General features: G+C 24.6%; 1 protein-coding gene across 3 annotated transcripts in view; it reads left to right on the top strand.

Moving 5' to 3' along the window:
* LOC107162836 (G protein-coupled receptor GRL101-like) overlaps positions 1 to 23,555 on the top strand; it is a 64,550-nt gene that overhangs the window by 3,199 nt on the left and 37,796 nt on the right. For 2 of the 3 annotated variants that reach the window (XM_089229437.1, XM_015509886.2), the window contains exons 2-3: positions 6,832 to 6,991; positions 16,310 to 16,459. In XM_089229437.1, the coding sequence (XP_089085563.1) occupies positions 6,883 to 6,991; positions 16,310 to 16,459 (259 nt within the window). In that variant the 5' untranslated portion in view covers positions 6,832 to 6,882. The remainder of the gene's footprint in view (positions 1 to 6,831; positions 6,992 to 16,309; positions 16,460 to 23,555) is intronic. The other variant, XM_089229436.1, reaches the window with a different exon arrangement.

Genomic DNA, 23,555 nt, shown 5'->3' with positions numbered 1-23,555 from the left:
CACAGTCATTAACACCAAATCCAACATTTATTTTTAAGCGATACTCTGAATATACTCATATCATTCATCAGTGACTTCATCTGGCATAATTTTGATACAACAATAACATGTTAACAAATAGTAGCATAACTAATTAGATAAAGTTGTATTCTAATTTTGGAAGTGCTACAATTGCGCAACACTTACAGATATGTGTGGGGGGGGGGGAGTTCTGCCATCATACTACCTGACTTTGTGATTGCACATGGCCATTATTTAATTTTGTCTATTATAAATTATGATATTCACATACTATTATATATAAAAAAAATATATTATTTTATTTTTAATAATCGCATAATATACAATTATCAAACAAAACTTTCTGCGTCTATATCAGCAAATTAGTTAAATAATTTGTCTTTATAGATTTCTTTGGTCAAATCTCTTTCATTGTTTTTACTTTATGATACATAAGCTGGTAAAATGTTGCTGTACCAAACTGATTTTTAATATGCATAGGTATCGAATAAAAATTACGTTAGTTTCACATTTGTCGCTAGATTCCCTGGGATAATAGGTAACGCACTAATGTAGCTAAACATAATACTAATATAGGTACCTAATTATACGTATTATATGTATATAATACAATTGAAATGTAAAATAAGAAGAAAAAAAGAGATCTGATAATATATTTTAAAATTATATTTGAAATTGTTATAGCTAGGTAGGTATTTGTTATTATGAAGACAAAGAGCTTTCAGTGCTTAATCTAAAATCGAGGGTTAATTATTATTGTTTTTTTACTCGTCTCTGTTAAATATTTGAACGCATTTTTTAATTTTAAAAATATTTATCTATGTACAAGTATTTTCATAAAATTTAAAAAAATATTTAAAAAAAAATTCGATTACTCTTCGCCCTTTATAAAAATACGACATTTATTTAATGGTTACAGGATAATGTTATATATTTATTTTGGATTTTTTCCTAGTGTTTGAAATATTCTGATACTATTATAGCTCATTAAAGTATATAAGAAATATAAACATTTATGAAAAATGTATGATACTTTAATTGTTCTGTATGTAGAACTAGAGGCAAAATATTTGCTGCTCATTATTTTTTTCCACCAACTTGGATGTTACCCACCACCATTGAACAACTAATGTTGTCGAAGATTGGCACTTAAAAGTTTTAAAAATAATAGTAACTACTTTAGTAGTCGCCATTCACATACATCCGAATCTCCTTTCAACATTTGCAAATGGAGTGAGGTAGTTTTGAAAAGTTTACTTCGATGAAAATTCAATAAGGGCACGCCAAGAAAACTATATACCTATTTGATACTACCTGATTAAAAAAGAAATCGTTAAAATGTTGAGAATAATTTTCAAATAAATGAAAGTTATACATCGATTTATGTACCTATATATATATAAAACAATGGTGTTTATTGTGTTGATTACATTTTTAAATTAAAAGAATATTTTATATTAAAAAAAAATATATATTTATGTGATGTATCTTCTAACTAATATAGATATTTTAAGTTTATGAATAAATTCAATAATTAAAATTAGTTTATCTAGTTTGATCCTACATGGTTACTAAAATTAAAATAAATTGTATTTGAAATATTGAAATTTGAATCTTGTATTTACGAAACACATCTAAATGTACTTATTTTTAGAAGTTTAACTACCTAAAATAATTTTGAAACCTTATCATTACACGAGTTAATTTTTAGATAGATCATCATACATTTTTTAATTAATAATTTCATTATCCCAAGACTAATATTTTTTTTTCAGAATGAAAATCGAAAACAACATAATTATTGTGACATGCATACTACCCAGTACCTATTGGGATTTGGAAATTAGAATCGTTCGTTTAAATGAAAAACAAAACATTTTTCGAGCGTGTAGAATATTCCCTCATCGTTCGTTAGGTTGGGTTATAGTTATTATACATTTTACCCATATGGCGTATACTCTCACTAATGATCATTTATGACACAATGTCATATCTGGTTGTTGAATTCACACATAATTGCCTACATAAAGTGTTCCTATTAGTATATTTTATACTTTTATAGTAGTCGCAATTCGCATCCAATGTTTACCGTATATATATATATATATATAGATAATATAATAAAATTAAAGTTACGTCTTATATATTCAAATTATGTGTAGGTTGCTGCTCTTAAAGATGTTACTGTCATAATTCCAGTCTTGTTCAAATTCCTTTATTTGTTCAATTCCTCGTTCATCTAGTATAAATAAGGATTCGTTTATTTCCTAGTTCATTTATTATTAAAAAGAAATCTTTCAATTCCTCATTTCTCTAAAAAAGTATCTGGTTCATAGTTACCTTAGTTTGCATAAATACTTTATAAAATTATTTTACTATCCTAAATATTTTAATTTTAAGTACATTCGTCAATTAATATGTACAAAATATAATTTCAAATATATCTCAAATATTACATAATATATATTATACGTAGGTACTATACAAAAGAATTATAATATTTACGTTCCTATTTCTAAACATAAGGAATTAATTCGTGTTCCTATTCCTTTAAAAAATAATGGAATTCATTAATTCATTTGTCCTCCAAAAAGGAATCAATTTTAGGAATCGTCTGCGAATTAAAAATTTGGTATGATGCACAATAATATTTACAATAGAATGACAATTTTAGGAGAGAAGTTGATCTACATTCTACGTGAAATGTATTTTTTCCACATCATAATTATATTGTGTAATATTATATTTTAAGTAACTAACCACATTGAATTATGTTTTCACAAAAATAAAAATATTGCTTATACTTATATATAATAATTAATTGCTGAATGTTCATTTCTATTTAAAAAAATTCATTAAAATTGAACTTAAAAATTAGTTTCTATGACATCCTGTTATAAACATTGAACTCAATTCTAGTATTCAATTCTTAAGCATTCATGATGGGTCAATTAAATTTTAATGATTTGTTGAATTTTAGTCTAGGTTTGGAATGCGTAATGCGTATATACTCATAAAATTTTAAATGATAACTGATAAGTAATAACAATTTTATAAAGAAATGCGTGTTTGTAATTTTAATTTTACAAGAAGGTATTTGGTGGGTTACGGTGAGCGGTAGAAAATGAGTATTTATTTTATTTTTTGTTTTATTATGTTTTAAATCGCTACTTGTTACTTGGGACTTGTAACCATACTGCTCGGGAACCATATAAAATTCAATCGTAAATATAATTTATGTTAATACTAAATAGATTACCTGATGAAGATATTTATAGTAGTCAGTAGTCAGTAGTAAAAATATATTTATATCATCGCATGTTATAATAATATGAATATGGATAATTTTTATATTATTCCTCTTTATTACTTTTTAATGACTCGTTGAATGAGAACTAAGGAATAAGCAACAAAAGTATGTTTTTTGACTAATTTTCTAGCGCAATAAGAACAATTGTATTTGTTTGACTTACATTTTTGGAAAATTTGGCACATACTTAACACATTATTTACCCAATGCCTCGCCCAATGAATATGCATCCCTCGAACGGTTCAAACCCTGAATTTACACATTTATAGATGATTTTTATGTTGTATATTGGTTACAAATGGTAGGGAAATATTGGCGACGTTTCCTCTTCGTTGTCTATACTTCTAAACCTCAAAAAAATGTACAAGAGAGCTTTTAATTAGAATGTCAGGACAATAGGCGCAGAATTATTGATAATATTTACTTCATATCCGAATTTTTAAATGGAATTATATCTGTTACTGAGCTACTGGCATTTGCACAATTTCAAGAAGTCAATTAATGTAATACACATGTATTATATAGTTAAGTCTTTTTTATGTTATTTTCTTTCTATATTGTATAATATTTGTTATTTATATTATATTATTTTATAATATATTATAATTGTTATTGCATATAACATAATATACTCATAATTATATGGATATAGCCGATATAGGATATGTCATCATAATTTTTGTATTACAAAATACTATATTCTTTACTCTATGGATTAAATACATTCTAATATAAATGTATATTAATTATATAATTATGTTCTGTGCTTGAGTCCACATGGTTGTTTAAATAAATAAACAAATAAACATATTTTTGGTAGGTACGCGTTTCCTTTATTTCAGAGAAGTAAATAAAAGTCGTATTGAATTTAAAAAAAATGCAAACAGTGGAATGCATATTATTTAGCAAATATTTTACTACGGAATGTATGACGGGTGACAGTAATTAGTGTATTGGTGATTTTAGGTGAGGTTGTTTTTTATCATCGGATAAATATCAACAAATAAATAAGATTTAGACTATTAGCCTCAAAGGGGTGAATGGAAAGACACATGACTGTCGTATGTTATTAAATTATCTAATGTTATAGATAATATATAGCTATATCTTTGTTTTTAACAGTTATGTACTAATTATTTTTGTCAAGATACTTTTAAGCAACCGATAATTTAATTTTTATTCTTTATGACTTAAAAGCAACAAATTACCTATTTATTTGAGACAAAACCAGGAAAAAAAATCCAAACTGTGGGTTTTAATTTGTTTATAGGTGGATTTAAAGTTAAATTTGAGACACATTATTTGTTTATTTCGTGAGTCATTATTAGTATGGGAAATTATACAAATAACCTAAATATCGTGGTAGATTGAATTATTTTGTTATCACCATTCTTACAGTTGTGTTGTTCTAATTACTCTGTGTTCTAAATTAACTTTAAAGTTGATCAAAATTTGTATCGAATATTAAATAAAATTGTATTATTAAAAATTATTCGTGATATTCATGATTTATCCATGCTGTTTGTCAGATATCTGTGTTTCGATTAGTGAGTTTTATAGCAGATATCTTAAAGTTGAATTTCAATGTAAAGACTGATTAGAGTTTAGAATTGGTCTCGTTTTGATCATAATATTTATACAGAGCAGTGTATTGTAGTGTATAGTATTAACTATTATAAATTTGAATTCCATAATAATGAGAACCACATAGAATCGATTATCATCAGGTACAGGATAGTTGGTTTGCCATAATTTTTATTGATCTTTTTATAACTTATAACTATTATATCAAAGACAAAGTTTAGCTGAGATTTTTGTTTCCGTATTGTTTATCAGTTCTCAAAATTAAATTTCTTGCTCACCTAACTTTTTTATTTAAAAAATATATATGTCCTTGATCTTGAACTTATTTTTTCATACATTGTATATACAGTGGAACCTTGATAATTCGAATCGATTGGGAGCGAAAAAAAATTCATGATATCGAAAATTTGGCTTATAGAGGTTCCACTGTAGTTGTATAACTCAACTTTGTCTGGATTAAAATTAATCTATCTTTCTATCGTTTTCCTTTTTGATTCAGTTGAAATATATGTATGATACAAACATAAATACACAATGATTAATTTTATACTTTTTAATTTTGAACATAATATTTTAAATATAAACATAAAAAACCGGAGACAGATTAAAAGTGTATAATAGGTAGTACTATAATTAAGTGCAATTTTACTATACGATATCTGAGAGATGCATCACTAAATACGAGCCAGAGATAGTATAATATAGATAGTATAGTATTCATTTTTAAGAAGTTATGTTTTAATGAATGTGAATTATATGAAATATGCTATTGGACATCGTTTAGATAGTGTGAAAAGATGACAATATCGATCATATATACCTATAGGTAGTAGGTACACAATCCACCTGTCCAAAAGGTTTGGTCACACCTGTATATGTATCGTATACAATAAATTCATTATAAATAATCTACGATAACATAATAACTTATTTCAATATTTATTACATTTGAATATTTAATAATTTTAATTTTAGACATATTTATACACACAGCATAGAATACATTTTTTAGTACATGCAGGTTTATACATAGTTAAAATAATATATAATATTGTAACTCGTTAGAAAGTCAATAAAAATGATTATAGGTACTTATTCTAGTAAATTATAGGTATATATTTTTCAATATGTTTGTCTTAATCATTACAATACTTTTTAAGACAATACCGGTTGATTCTTTTATCATTGAGCACTCATTATTTCAAAAATTACTTATGTTTTTGAAAATATTTTTTTACTTAGTTTCAAGTTGTTCAAAAACCAACGTTTTTGTTAAAAAATTTTATTTTAAAATATTTTTTATCCTTATCATTTTTTAAGTTTTTTACTTTTTTGAATGACAACATAGAGTTTTAATTTCATATTCCAAAGCAGAATATTTTTCTAAGTATTTAGGACGAGTAGTTTATCAGTTATAAGTATTTAAAGTTTAGATTGGCAGAGTGGAGTGGTACGGGGTTACCCCGTAAAATGTTTGTCCACTACTCTGTCTAAACTTTAAATAATTATAACTGATAAACTACTCGTCCTAAATTCGATTTTTATGAATCAAAATACTTAGAAAAATATTCTGCTTTGGAATATGAAATTAAAACTCTGTTGTCGTTAAACAAGTAAAAAACTTAAAAAAATTATTAGGATAAAAAATATAATTTTTTAATAAAAACGTTGGTTTTTTAACAAATTTAACTATGTAAAATAATATTTTCAAAAATATTAATAATTTTTTAAATAATGAGTGTTTAATGATAAAAGAATCACCCGGTATATTATTTTTTGGCTAAACTGATTTATCTGTTATTTTCTAATTTCCTAATACTCGTATTATAAGGACTTATGTATACTTTACATCAATATTCTATGTAAATGTATTGAAATTAAATTATGTTTTAATTTTTAATACTGTTTTATTTTAGGAACTGCAAGCAGTCATTAAAAACAATAACATAAGTAAAAAAGGAAAAACCATGTTATGTTTTAACTTTTCTTTGCTAATACTGCTTCTATTAATTAAGTTTAATGTTGGCGATGCGCATCTTGGAATGAAAAATGATTCTACAACAGTTCCTACTTTATGTAAGTTTATTTATGATATTAATCTTCCATTCTAATTCACTTGTGGAAAATCGCTTAGTTTATAAAATTTGCTATAATTTCTTCAAGACGTCTTTAAAGCAATTGTGTCTTGAACAGCTGTCAGCTAGATGTATAATACTAATTATTAATTACCAATTATTACAAATCAAAATACAGTTGAACCTCAATAACTCGAACCTCTAAAGTCGAATTTTCGATAACTCGAAGGAATGCCTTGGGACCAGGTCTTACAATATATGTTACGATGTTTTCTTAAGTCGAATTTTCAATAAACTGATTTTTTTCGCCCTCAACCGATTCGAGATATTGAAGTTCTGCTGTATTAATAAAAAAAAAATCAATTAATCTGCAATGGGCTTTCCTGAATGTTCATTCAATTATTTATAAATGTTTTTTTTTTATGTACTATATATATGATATCATATTTTCGCTATATTTCATATTTATATAGGGATTATATACATTATAAAATATAATCACAATATAGTTACTATTTACGTATAATATGTACAAAATGATATAAAAATAATTTTAAGTTCTTATACACTACCTACTTTTATACGAGTATACGTATAAACCTCACCATGTCTGTCTGTCACAAATTTCGTCACCATGGTTATCGATAAAATTATTGATTATATAAAAATGTTTTATGTTTATTTATATTTTCAACAATAAACTCTCAGATTTATTGTTATTTTTAATGTAAAATTGTTTGCTATTTTAGCCACGTAGTTCGAACAATAAATACAATTGAGTAATATTAAAATATTTATGTAAAGAAACATACTTCTAATGTGCTATATTTTTGTTTTATTAATATTTTTGATACACTGATTTTTCTATATGCTAATCAGTTTTGTTCAAACAAGTGTTATATTATAAACGGGTGGGATACCATGATTTTCTAATGCTTTAGTAGAGAATATACTTAGGTACTTATACTATATGTATTCACATGTATTATATTATTGAGTAGATAGTAGATAGTAGGTATGTAACTATATATATATCATAAATTATAGACAATATGCAAATACACAAATAATATTTTATTAATAAATTTAAATTTAAAATGATGACTTCCAGTAAAATTAAATTTTTTTGAGTGAGCATACCAATAAAAATTAAAAATACATGGCTTATTATTAGTCATGTAACATAAGTACCACTGCCTACCTATCTTACTCATTTTAATCATGTAGACTGTATAGAGTTGTGTTAATATATATTGCTTATTAATATTTATGAGATGATAATAAGTTTAAAAATATCACGGAGTGTCATAATGTTTTGATGTATGTGTATTGTCGTGATTATAGAGAATATGATGGAATGTGAGATGATAGATTGATTTTAATGAGAGGGTACCTGAGGGTACAATAGTACTATACTGATTTCGCGATTTAATAACATTTCCATTTTGGCATTTTAGAAAAATGTTTGATAATTTGTTAAGGGTAGAACATGAATGATCAGACCAATAAAACATTTTAAAGAGCGCTATTTTTTAGTTTTTATACAAGTATCAGTAATTTTATTTGATGATCTCGTGAAATTATTTTGTTTTAAAATGCATTAGATAAAATTTTAAAGTAAATATGTACAATATTAATGTACCTATTCATTATAATACTTTTGCATTTAAAGTTTAAATTTGGACGGAATTAAAGTATATTCAAACGAAGAATGACGATTTTAGGTGTGTTGTTGTAATTTCAAAATGTTATTTCTGGCTATTTAAAACTCTTAAAATACATTTTAATATTTTATACATACTATGAAATTTTCAAATGCAATTTTATTGACGAAAATTAATTTAACCTACTGTAATAGATACTAATAATACTTCATAGTAAAATTAATTACTTTAATCACAAAAATACTAGTACTCTATACTAAAAGACTGATAGATTGTTTTCGTTCAGAATTGTTCGTATATAACGTTTTTGTATCATTAAATTCAACTTTAACACATCCGTTAAAGTGACTTTTCTAGACAACTAATGTATTGCAGAGCGTCTATTCTGGTTTTGTTATTACCGATTATTTTAAAAATACTGTACATTTCTTACTTTGACTTTTCAAAATAGTAGTTAAATCCAATTTTTTTCCAGAAATCACACTCAATCTATAAAAAAAAATGTTTTCAGAAACACAAAAAATAATAGATCATTGTAAAATCGCTCCGTTCAAAATTCAAAACTGTATGACTGTATAGTATAATATTTAAGCAAACAATACATTTTCATATAGTTTTCCGAAAATAGTTATTACGAGAGAATGCCTCATTAAAAGATAATAAGATACCTAGATACATAGACCAGATACTGTTACCTCATATTCTTTGATCCATCTCAGCTTATGATAGTATTATGGATAGTGAAGTATGGATTATTTACTAGACATATTTTATTTTGTTCAAATGCAAAGTTTTAAGGTAGTCCATAAAATGTTTAGTTGTTTAGAGAATTATTATTGAGAAATTTAACAAGTAACAAAAGTAAATATTTTTTAGTAGAAAGTTTAATTACATAGGTATATGTGTCAGTTTAATAATAATTGACATGATCTGTGAATGAATTATTTTTTTTTTTTAATTTAGTATTTATTAAAATACAAAAGCTGTTAAAAATGTCTTGATATTTTTGTACATTTATATGAAGTTTCTGTTATTTCGTTTTTAGTATACATTAAAAAGAAATACTTTTTTAGATCTAACACTTGTGTGCAATGTCTGAGAAGTAAGTTTATGAGGCTCTTGAGAATATTCAAGAAATTTGCCATTGACATTGTGTAAAGGTTGTCCAAACGAGCACAAGGTTTTTCCAAAACGGTTTTTCATCTCATTTCGCTGGATTTTGGTGCATTAGCATTGTAGTTGCTTTTATTACTGTGCTAGTGAAATCATCCAAATGTTGTGAGTATAGTCTTTAGATAGTATAGTGTTCGTGTTAGATAGAGTCTTAAAATTTACGTTTGTCCGTAATGGGGTTGTCTATAAAAAGCAAACAAATAAACTGTACGGTAATTAAGTGACATATTCTGTACTTTGCAACTATTTTTAAATAAATGTATTAAATGATACATAACTTAATATAATATGGGTATAAGTATTAAAATGATTTTAATATGAAAAATTATATGAAGTATAACTTAGAACATCAACTTCAATATGAAACTAATTATTGTATAAAAAAATACATAACGGCTAACACATATTTTTAGATTATAAGTGGTGAAATTCTGTCACTATTCATTTAAATGCAAGATAAATCATTACATTTCAAAAACTAATAAAAAGTGTTTGTTATATAATAGTATAATATCTTAGTTTGTTTTTCAAAAACTTTTAGGCTGGTAATTTAGAACAATTATTTAAAAGTTTCAAACAGAGGACACTACAGATAAATTATGCAATATGCATTTTTAACGGTGGTCAATTACCAGTCGTATAAAATAATATAAGGTTTATTATACTACCTATATGTACTCACTTATTATAGCATATTATTTCTATTAGAGAACATATTATAGAAAAAAAAAATACGTATGGTCGTAAAAGTTAGGTTGGTAATAGTGAAATACTTTTAAAGTTTTAACTACAGATATATATAAATAACAAAGACTGTCTGTATATATCATATCATATCTGACCGTAGTTCAAATTAAAGGTATTTTTCAGAAATATTTGTTGAACCAATGCGATTAATCATGTTTTTGTTTTTTAAACGCTGTACAAAGTATACTATACTAATGAGTAATGAGTAATAGTCTACTCTTCACATTAAATTAATAATTTTTTTTTTTTTCATTAATATTGTAGTTTATTAATTTGTAATTTAAACTAATTTTGTTCGATTGAAATCATTGAGGTGATTTTGCCATTGGTGTTTGCATAGTTAGGTATCCATCATATTATTCATCAAAGTGGAATATATAACTCACTCATAAGATAATAAATCTTATTTATAAGTTATAAATTATAATATTATCTTATTGTTGGAAAAATATAACTATATAGTTTATACTGATACAATATTCATTGTGATTGTTAATACCTATAATGATCGTGCACGAAGATCTTCATGAGGATAACTCTTTTAATTCGATGTAAGATGTGTTCTGAAATCAGGTTTTTTGTAAAAATATATTTACAATGAAACGTCTCCTAACGGATATTTTCTTGGAACCAACTACAACATTTCTGTAGTCTAAACCCGAATAGTAGACAAATTTAATTGACCAAGAGTGTTTGATATTTAAAGATTTCACTGTAACAAGAACATACATTTAAAATTCAAAAGGTATTATAATTTAGTCTAGTCAATACATAAGAGGCTGAATAAATGATTTGGTTATTATGTTAAGTATTTGAGATACCTATGTGTTTAAAAAACACTACTTTAATGTATACAGATATTTTAATGTAAAACAATGACTAAATAGTCATTTTTTGGTGTACATTTTTTTAAGGTACCTATTTAATTTCATGGTAGGTTTTTAAATTTAAAATTAATTTTGATTCTTTTAAAACTGATATTAAATTTAATACATAATGACATAATTATGGTTAGCTTACCGATTTTCTATCAATATAGCATTTTATGTTGAATAAATCTTGTTTTAATTTTCTATATGAATATAAATGCTGGAAATTTAATCATACTTAACTTTGTTTTTAGATTCTTAACGAAGTGATGAATGTATTGATTTTACAAAGATGTGTGTTTTTTTTTTTGTCTGTGTACAGAATAACTAGTCGAAATAATGCTTCAATTTCAAACTTTGGGGGTGTTTTCCGATGTAAAAGTGAATATCCTTGGTGCATTATAGAGGTCAAAAGTAAACATTTTCCAACAGTTTTCAAAAAAATCGAGAAAAACAAAAAAAATTACAGAAAAACGGGAATTTTTACGCAAAATCAGTTTTCGACCAAATCGATTTTTTTATATGGTTGTAATTCAAAAACTAATCACTGTAAATACTTGAAATTTTCACCAAATTATTGTTATCTATATACAGTTTTATTTTCAAAAATTTTTGACTTTTTTTGAGGTTTTTATAGACCACTGAAATTTTCGATTTTTTTTTTGAAGTGTCGGTAAAAAAATGTTGGACGACCAAAAAAACTTGAAAATTTAATACAAGGTTCCTTATGAGTTGTTCTTATTGTAGCTAAAAAAAATTAAAAATCGTAATTCACAATTTTTTTTTATAAGCGTTTATAGTTCAAATTTTTACGAAATCTGTCGAAAACGCGAAAATTTTTTGTGTTTATAACTAAGGATTAAAAATACAACACTAAGTTTTCCTTCAAATAGCTATAGAGAAAACTCGAAGCGTCGTTATAGGAAAAATTTTAAGTGCGTTTGAATTTTAAATTTTTACGAAATAGCGTAACGATAACGATTTATCCTCAAACGATTTTAAACATTTGTTATTATTCAAAAAGTATAAGCCGTAGATACTTGAAAATTTTACCAGTTATTTAGATTGGCATTTTCTTTACATGATTTAATTTTCAAAATATTTTGACTTTTTTGAGGTATTTATAGACAACTGAAATTTTCAATTTTTCTGAATTTTTAGTGTCGATAAAATTTTTTTAGCCCTATCAAAATACTTGAAAATGTAATACAAAGTTCCTCATAAGTGATTAAAAAATTATAAAAATACATAGGCACGATTTTTTTTTTAATAGCATTTGAAGTTCAAATATTTGACTTAATACGTAAAAATTACGGCAATTTTCAAATTATCTTAGATAGAAATTCATAAAAGTTTTTCTTTTTAGATCTAAGATTTGAGAATTTAATAAAAGGCTTATAATATATTTTTACAATAGCAGTTGAAAAATAAAATAAATAAATAGCCACAATTTTTTTTTACATGCATTTAAATTTAAATTATGACAACATATGTAAAGATCACGAAAATTCGTAAATTATTTTATCCTAGAAATTCATAAAAAATTTTCCTTTTATACCTAAGATTTGAAAATTTAATACAAGGCTCCTAAAATATTTTTACAATAGCAGTTGAAAAATAAAAGAAATATATAGTCAAATTTTTTTTTTCACAAGCATTTAAATTTGAATTTTGACAACATACGTAAAAATCACGAAAATTCGCAAATTATTTTAAGCTAGAAATTCATAAAAAAATTTCTTTTTAAATCTAAGATTTGAAAATTTTTAATAATCTATAATAATATATCCTAGACAGATAAACTGTCTCCGTTCAGAATCGTTTTTCGTATACAATGATACCTATCATTGCATTCAAATTTAACCTACCCTAGTCAGAGGTCCACCCCACTCCCAATGTACAGCAGAGCGATACCCACTTACCCCCTTTTTTTATCATACTTTTAATGATGTTTCAATGTTTGTATTTTAAATAATTGTATGTAATAATATATCTTTTTAAAGGCAATTTTCTTATAAGAATTTAGAACATAATCTCTATGGTTAAATATAATTTTAAAAACTTTAGTGCAATAAATTACCTTACTTTATTCAGTATAAGTACAAAATATTAATATTTTTTTCGTGTAAATAATATTAACTATACATAACATTTTAGTAATTAAATATCTAGCAATATTCTATTAAATTAGAGTGAATTATTTTTTTTTTTTTTTTTAAACATTATTTTTAATCAATAATTGGTTTTAACTTCACTCAGGCATAAGTTTATATTATTTGACATCCGAACAAACTTGAAAATGTTTTATTAATATAAGTAATAATTGTATATTTATTTTCATAATTCACTAGCCATAACCATTATTTGTATTACATCTATTAAAATAGTGATGAATATTTTAATAAAAACAATGTTATTGAGTTAAGTAAGCAAACAACAATTCGTAATAAATATTTACGTATTATTATTATTGTAAAAAGTGTTAATTTATTCATTTAATAATATATTGTAATAACTAATAACCTTAGGTACTTTTATAATTTTCATAGGTATATATACAAATGTGTATAACAATTAAGGTCAATATTGGATTTTGAGCGTAGCGAATTAATATATTGTTTTTACAATGATGTGTGTTTTTTTTCTGTCATTAATATTTGTGGAGGTAAAAATGTTCCGATTTTTAGCATAATCATCTGTTTTGAAAGAAATTTGAATGTAGTTGATGCATTCGGGATGGTGTTGTACGATTGAGAACGTTTTATCTTTTTAGCAACACAATTGAGAACGATTGTCGGCAGATCAAAGAAACAATGTTTTGTACCTTAAAATCAAACGATTGAGTACGATTTTTCGAGCTACGATATCATTTATCTTAACTTTTAGTAATAATTTTTAGGGCTAGGATTTTGATCCAAGCGCATATTTTTTTTGGTGTTTTGAAATGTTTTGATGATTAAAACTGATTTTTTTGTATTTTTTTTTTTGGCATTTCTTGACAAAATTCACCTTAAATTTGTTTATAAAATGAACGAAAATTGTTGCGATTAACAAAAGACTTTCAGCATGTTTGCTTTTGATTTTGGATTTTTTAAATTTTTTATCTTAAACTGAAAAATAAAAATATAAATATAAAATGTAAATAAATATTAATTTTTTAAATTTTGATCTTAAATAAATGCCTAAAGCTGACAAATAAGTGATAAATGTATTGATTTTACAATAATGTGTGTGTTTATTTTTATTTAGCAAATTTAATTCCTCATAAGTTTATTCTGTATTTCTGTAACCAAAAACACAAAGAAATATAGTAATAGATATCTATTATATATATTGTATATTTTATATTTTCAAATTGAAAATTTCAATTAATGTGGCAACTTTGAATAAAAGTTAGCAGGTAAAAACGTTCTCAATCGTGTTATTAAAAAAGATACAGCTGATAAAGACCGTTCTCAATCGTGTTCTACCCATTCGGGAGATCAAAATCAACAATTCTCAGAAAGCGTCAGAAAAAATGATAAAATTAAAAAGGGAATAATGAGATTTCATACGCAAATCCAATTTTTGACATAATTGATTTTATTTTGTTGATATAACTCAAAAATTGAAAACCATATACATGTGAAATTTTTACCAAATATTTATATTAAAATTTTCCACGTAAGATAAAATTTTTGACTCATTTTTAAAAAATTATTGTAGCTTATAATTTTTTCACTTCGTAAAAAAGCTTGAAAATGTAATCCAAGGTTCCTTATAAAATGCTTTAATATTAATATAAAAATATTAAATTTGATTATTTTTTATACGCATTTTAAGTTCAAATATTTACAAAATTCATTAAATTCCGAAAATTTGAAAATTATTTTTTTGGTTAGAAATTTATGAAAATTTTCTTTTCATAGCTATCGCATTAATAATTTTAACAAAGATTCCACACATTTTTTATACCTTTAAAAAAAAAGTTTACTGTTACAGGACATTAATTTTTTATAAGCATTTAAATTTAAAATTTTAACCGTTCAGCAGTTTTTTTCATAAAATTTGATTATTTATACATGTATGATTGGATGACACACCGTCTTCTTTCTGATTCAATTGTTATGGCATACATATAATACATAATACATATGTATGTATTATGTTTATTATAGATTTAGTGAATATTCTGAAAAATCATAAAAGTACAATGAATATATTTGAATTTTTGAAGAATTAGTGTAACTTGTATTAGAACTATTTAATATTTAATTTAAAAAAAATAAATACATATATTACACTGTCTTAAAGATTCGTTAGTGGTATGGGGGTGCTTAGAATGTTTAGACTCATCCCTAAAAAAATATTGAAATCCTCCAAATTATTGAACATTTTTCAAAGCTACTTCTTCTTTTTTTTGCAAAGAAAGATTGAAGACCCCTCTAAAATTTAATAAAATCTCCACATATGCTTAAAATCTAAAATTAAGAAAATGTATAACCATAGAAATAAAAATAAAATTCTTATCATATTAATTTATTAATATATGTTTATAGTTAAATTGAATCCCTTGTTTGAGCCGTTTTCATAGTTAGTAAATATTACCTAAAGGTCATACTTATGAAGTTCTTTTAATTAACTTAAAGTCATTAAATTTTAAAATATGGATAGTTAATAATGCAATAATAATAGTTCAAATAATACAATTTTATTTTTTAAATAATTTATGCAAGGCTTTGTAATGACTTCTGGCTTACGTGTTAAGATTAAAATAATATGCTATCATGATATTGTAAGATTGTGTGATGTATTGAGTAGGTATAATCTATATTGGTGTTTTATAAGTCTCAAATTTTAATTTATATTGATTGTTTTTTATAATAGGTAATCAATGCTTGGAGTCCGATTCGTGTCAATCCAACTTGACTTTAGACGTATTTCATTGTGATGAAACATACTGTATACCAAAATCGTTTGTTTGCAATGGCATACCAGACTGTCATCAAGCCCAAGATGAAGCTGTATCTGAATGTGGTAATATATTGTAACTTTTATTTTTAAAATACAATATTTGCGTTTTAATGTTTTCATTAATCATAAAGCTTTCAAAAATAATTTACTTCAAGTAGATCATTATAATTTATAACTTATAAATAAACTTTGTTTTATAGATTTTGAAATTGGTATTATTGCTATACCTACTGATTAGCAATAAGTAACTGTACGATATTTTTAGTTTATTATTAAAAGTTTTCAATCAGGTGCATACTTTTTAACATAAAAATATATGATGTAGTTTGCATATAAAATATGTATAGAATCTAGGTTGTTTCCCACCCGACTTTTTACCCACTTAATAAATTTTAAGGATAACTGAAGATTGCATCCTGTTATGTGTGAATAAGTCCTACCCATCATTTATTATGATGATCATGTGGCTTTACAATTTTTTTTTTAAATTCAACTTTAAAGGGATCTGTGTTAAATTTTAATTCTTAAGTATTTAAATTTAACAGTTTATACATTTTGTTACTGAAAACTGATATTAATATGAATGTCTTAATATGTTTCCATTAGACCCTATTACGTACAAATTTGTCCATTTATTAATCTGAAGAAGCATAATAGTTGTCAAATAAACAAAAATATATATAACAATTTTCCCATTTTAAAGTTAAATTTTGATAAGCGAAAGTTCAAATTTGTTTAAAAGCTGTTATTTAGATCTATATAAATTAATTTAATAAGGAATTAAAATTTGTTTTTTTAAATCTACATCGCGTTAATTATTTTTAATAGTTAGATTGATCAGTATTCAGCAATTACCTACCTTTTTAAGAAAATAGTATTCTTTAGCATAAAAAATAGTCTGTTTGGAAATACCTCAATTTAAATGTTATTTAAATCTTAAATTTATTTTCCCTTTTGTGGTAAATGTACTACTTTCAGTTATAAATTGACCGAATATCATATATATTAAATATATATAACTTTATTTAAAATTCAATAAAAATAATACTGATATATTATTATATTATATTATTGAATATAACTGCAACCCCAATGATAATATATTCCTTCCAAATTTTGGGCAGCTACTCGTTAGAACTAATCAGGGCAATGAATGAATGTAAGCCGTTTCATTTATTCTTGAACAAAAGTTTGTACTATAATTCTTCACTAATTGGTACGTGGTTGGCTGTGACATAAAAATTCCAAACTAATGTTTGTATTAAATGAAATAGTATACATTTACTACACTTTCCTAGAGATAGGAAAGTAAAAGAACGAAAGATAAAAAACTAAGATTAAATTCAACAGTACAATAGTACAGTTCAATCGGTATGATTTTATTGAATCTACGTCATTCGACTTCACAAAAAATTAAAATTAAATCTTTATCCATAAGCAGTCATTGACAATAATATTGAAATATGATAAACTTTTTCGATTAAAAAAAAATTGGCTTTTAGACCAAAAAGCCAGATAAAATTGAAGGCATTTGGTTTTCGTATTTCGATTTTTAAAACTGATTTATATTGATTAATAAGTTTACTAGGTTATTGCAGGGGCGATTTTGAATATCTATTTTTTCAGCTGAGAAATCGAAAAATAAAAAAACGGGTAAGTCGTGGATGTCGTTTTGCTGTACAGTAAAATTTCCCGTTTTTCCCTTAATTTTTAGTTTGTTTATTTCGATTATTTAGAAATTTTTTTTACTTTTGACCCCCCAAAGTACCAAATAGATTCACTTTCTGATATCGAAAATCGAAGAACTTTTACTGCCCCAAAATGTGATGACAGACACAAAAAAAAAAAATAATAATAAATAAAAAAATTTAAATAATTTAAAAAAAAACACACACACATCATGGTAAAACCAATACATTCCTCGCTCCACTCAGAATCTAAAATATTTTTTATTTATATGATACATTCAATATTCGGAATATTGAAAATCGCTTCAATATAAGTAACTTCATCAATATAAATCAGTTAAAAAAAATTAAAATCCGTCAAAACAAATTCTTTCATTTTTGTCTGGCTTTTGGTCTAAAAGCCATTTTTTCCATCGACTGCAGCCCCCTTTTTGCAATAATTCTATTAAACTTAGCTCTCCTTGTTCTTTTTAACATGTATTATTATTGCGTACATTTGGTTTCTTATGTTAAAAAATAACATTGTAGATACCTATACGAGTGACATATTATATTCCTGTGACTTATAAAATAATTAAATTATTTTTTATTTAATTTTTAAACTGCTTCAATGTATGAGATTACAAGTTAAATAATAAATGTGTGTATGTTTTATATCTAACCTTTTACTACGAGGAATTTAAAGTAGGTAATAAAGTAATAAAATAGGTATTTGAATACAAACCCAAAAGATATTTCAACTGTCCGCAATAAAATAATATATATTATGTTAATTTTTTGATAAAATATCAAAGTATCTTACAGCCATAAGAATACATTATATGGTAAATATTTTATTTTATTATATCTCTTATCCTATAGTAAGGTACATGACATATTATGTTTGTAAATATTTGATTATGTTGCAGTAATTAAAATAGTAAAATAGGTCTCTGCGGTTGTCGTTTGCGCATCACTATTGTTAATTTTAACTTTTTTTGTAAGACAATTGCGTATCGTTCGACTTTTGAGTTATACTTCGTTTGTGCATTAACCGTTTAAAAGGTCCTACATCATTTGCACATTCAACATTGTTCAACAATAGAAATTAAAAAAAAAATGTGTAGGTACACACCAAGTGCAAGAGTTTTTTAACTTCGGTTTTAAAATTTACTTATCTCTAAATTTACTCACGTAATATTACATTTTCAAATATTGCAAAAAGTAAAATGTGATATACAATATACCAAGTAAAAATGTAATTTTGTAAATTAAATTTTCAGGTTTTTTCAAATTTTTTCAAATTTTGGAATTTAAATGTTTATGTTTATCAACTATTATTATGTTTAAAAATTAAAAATTATTTGTTATCTATAGATAGTATTATCTATTTATAATACTATATATCATGTATTTTTTTATACCCTTATTTTAGAATATTGATGCGCATTTAATGTATGATAATTTAGTGCAGGTAAACAGAGAATGCGCAAACGATGTACGGCCATCGTCATATAGGTATGAAGTTAATTAGTCTAGAGCGCGGATTTTGATATGCATCAAAAATCAATCAAATATGCGCTAAAAAGTCTTAAATATGCATAAATATATGCACTAAAATGTTAAAATATGCATAGAAAATAAAAAAATATGCATAAAAAAATTTATTTTCCGAACATTTAATTGATACAATATATTATAAAAAAAATTATGGAACAATACTAAAAACACTTTTCTTAATTTTTTCCACTTTTACTATTTTCAGGTAGCTTTAATATATATATAAAAAAAGGAATCAATTTATATCAAAAATGTCTCCTAAAATAAATGTACTTACCTAAATGTGAATTGCATTGTATGACAATCATTTTAGCAATATTTTCAAAACCCATCGATCGGCGTTTGTCAGTCAACAATTTTTTATATCTTGAAAATTAACGTCCCACGTCTACAGAAGTAATAGGCGTGTATTTAAAAAATACCACATCATTTGGATATAAATCTTCATTGGTTTGAATTGATTTACTTTCACCACATTTGGAAAATATTTTCTCACTTCTTCAGCCGTAAGATGTAAACTATGAGTTAAGCAAGTAACGTGGAGTGTTTTAGAGTAAAATGCCTTATTTGCACCTGCTGCTTTTACCATGTACTGCATCACTTAAAAATAAAAGAACCTAGTCATGTTGTATACTTTCAGGCCATTGTAAATTTAAAGATTTATCAAATAGTTTTGAAATAGTGAAATAATTTGCCTTTTCCAAAACTTCGAAATTTAATAACATCGTTGTACCTTGACCATCAGTTTCTAAAGTTCCGATGACGACATTGGTGACGTCATAATATCGTATAGATTTGTCAATGACAACTACACTTTTTTCCCTTCGATTTTATTACGAATTGTATCCATTGTATTAATATAGTAATTGTGTAAGTAATTCTTACAAATCGTTGATTCATCTGATATAACGTGATTAGTATATTTTTTCCAAAAATGATTTGAAATGTGTATTATTGAGTTTTTTTAGCGGAATATTTGCCAAAACCAATGCTTTGCATAGATCTGCAGAAAATTAATCTTTATTCGGTATTGTAGTATTAGTGAATAAACTTTGAAAATTTTGTTGTTTATTCTGACATAATTTCACAGATTTTAAATGTTTTTTCAGTTTTCATATGTTGTGTAATTGAATATCGTTTATCGTGGGAAATTCTTACTTCACAAAATGTACACAGTATATGATTTGACCGTCGGTTGAAAAAATATATCTCCCCGAATTCACGTACATAATTACGAAGACGACTCGATAACGACGATTTATCTAACCTAACCTATACGTATTTTATTTTCACGATTATAAATAAACGGTGTTGTCTACAAGTACCTATACCTATTCATTTTCGATATTTTGATATTAATCGAAATAATCGAAACTATAAAAACATAATTTTTTTTTTATATTATGATTGAAAATAGTATAAATAAAAAAAACAAAAAAAAAACATCGGAATATGCACTAACAAAGTTTCATTTTTTAAATCGTTATGTCATGAAACAAACTTTGTGCTCACTTAGCATATCATACGATCAACCAGAATAACCAGAATATGCAAATGCATACAAATCCTATCTCTTTTAATTATTAAAAAATATGTATATGTTTATTTTGATACGTAGGCGAATAATTGCTTTTGATAATTAAGTTTTGTTTTAAAATTATATTTATGGTTTAGGTGATACAATATTATAACAATGAATTGCAATGTACTTAATATATTTATTTTATTTTATTATTTTCAAATCTATACAATGGGATTTATTTTCATATTGATATTGTTGGTATTGTTGGTTATACCATGCTGTATTATTTTTTCTACAACTGTAGTAAACTGATTTTAAAATTGTATTCATGGTCCGATTTTACAGTGCTTTTGTCTTTAAATGCATTTAAAATATTGAAAAGTTCATGGCTTTTAATTTTGGTTTTGTTTGCTTAGTTAAACCCTATAAAACTAAGTTAGCAAAACAATCTTTCAACTTTATTAAACTAATTTTAGAAGAATTGATAAGTTTCAATTTCACCGAAATCAATGCTGCTAAGTGCTAATGATTCTTGTTTCAGTTTATCGTTTTAATATTTTGTAATTTGTATACGAATAGTATTACAATTTGACGATTAGCTAAAAATATAATAAATTTATCATTTGATCTCTACAAGATAATTACTACATTATTTAATTATTGCTAAATTATTATTCTTCAATAATAATGTCTACTATAGTTAAAATGTATAGTCTCATTTAAAATAATTGATAGATAGGAGGCTTCTTGAACTTACTGTCTTATTGTTAACTACAAGAGAAAAATATATCACTGTAAAAAAAATACTGTTCTTGCTCCGTTCAAATTTTAAAAAACTATTGTAACTTGAATTGGATTTATATTTTAATTCTCAAGGAATTTTTTAATGACTATATCAGATTTATATGAATGAAAAAAATGTAATTAAATAATCTAAATAATTACATTTAAATTAATACAGTTACAGCTTGTATGATTGAATGTGAAGTGTTTATTGTAGTATTTTCTATTTTTTCTATTTGAATAGATAAAAATCAGCTTTTATATTATTTTATTACTTCTACATTTTTCACAACTCTGGCTCTAGTTAACATGTTACTATGAAAAATTAAAAAATTATTTTAGTATATAACATAATATATATATGCATTCCTTCATTATAATTGTTTTCTTGCATGTTGGTTTTCATGAGAGTGATTGACATATTAGGGTCCCGCTTCTTTCCATGCCACGGTGTTACAAATACATAGAGCAATTATAATTTTGAACTTAATTTGAAGGTTTTAAGATTTTAAGAATTATTATGGGTATTTAATGGATATAGTAAATGTAAATAAGTTGAATAGAATTTAAAAGATTATAATTTTAAATATGGCTAAAGACGTCAATCCACGTTGCTTTTGTTTTACAATAATAATGCGCGGGAGTCTTGACAATTGTAATACATTTATTATTTCCTTAAATACTAAAAGATTAAAAATATTATTCTTTAATATTATATAATTCATATTAGATCCATTTAGATATATTTCAATACTCATATTAACACATTGACGGACAGTGAGGATTGTCAAAAATAAGATAAAGCATGCCTAAATAACTCAATGTTTTAGTACTGCCATAGCAGTAGGTTTTTTAGTACTGCTATAACAGTACTGTCCCATTACATCAAATTTTGATGTACGTATGACAAAAATGGTATAATACTGCTATAGCAGTAATACAATTTTTTTTTATTCTTAGCACATATTTTGTACAAACAATGAAGAATAAATAACTAATTAATAAAAAGATAATATTTTTAAAGATGATAAGATTTATTACAGCAAATAAAAACATATTAATAATAATAAATCTATTAAGCAGTACTTTTCGTGACTGTCTGTCAATGTTATATGCTAAGTGCTATTCAAATTGAGCATGGTATTTCTGCAGTAAAGGAATATTGGATTCTATAACATTAATAGTTGTTATAAATTTATAAGTTTTAGTAACCATCGATAGTTAATAATTTATTTAATGCTTATTTCGATGAAGTGTTTAGGTGCGAGAAATTACTGGAAAAATTCGAATACTAATTTCCACTATAACGCCATTATTTACTTGATAATTTGTGATTTTCAGTCAAAAAATGAAAAAAGTGATGTATTATTTAAAAAATAATGTATCTTTTATGTTTATTTTTGTTTGGATACTTTTTGGTTTTAAAACTTTTATATTAGTATGTAACATCTGTCCATTCAATTAAAATTTTTTGCCAAATTAAGTTAGTATAGTTTTTGGTTTCTCATGGCAATTTTCCTAAGTGTATAAAAATTACCAATAATTTAAAAAATTAATATTCTTGGAATCTAGCCAATATGGTTTTAATTTTTAAATAAACTTATTTCTGATAAGTCTTATTATTGAT

Source organism: Diuraphis noxia, unplaced genomic scaffold (genome assembly GCF_037042655.1).
Source record: "Diuraphis noxia isolate RWA-SAM2 unplaced genomic scaffold, SU_Dnox_SAM2 contig0005, whole genome shotgun sequence".
Classification (NCBI taxonomy): Eukaryota; Metazoa; Arthropoda; class Insecta; order Hemiptera; family Aphididae; genus Diuraphis; species Diuraphis noxia.
This window is presented reverse-complemented; position numbering and strand designations above follow the sequence as displayed.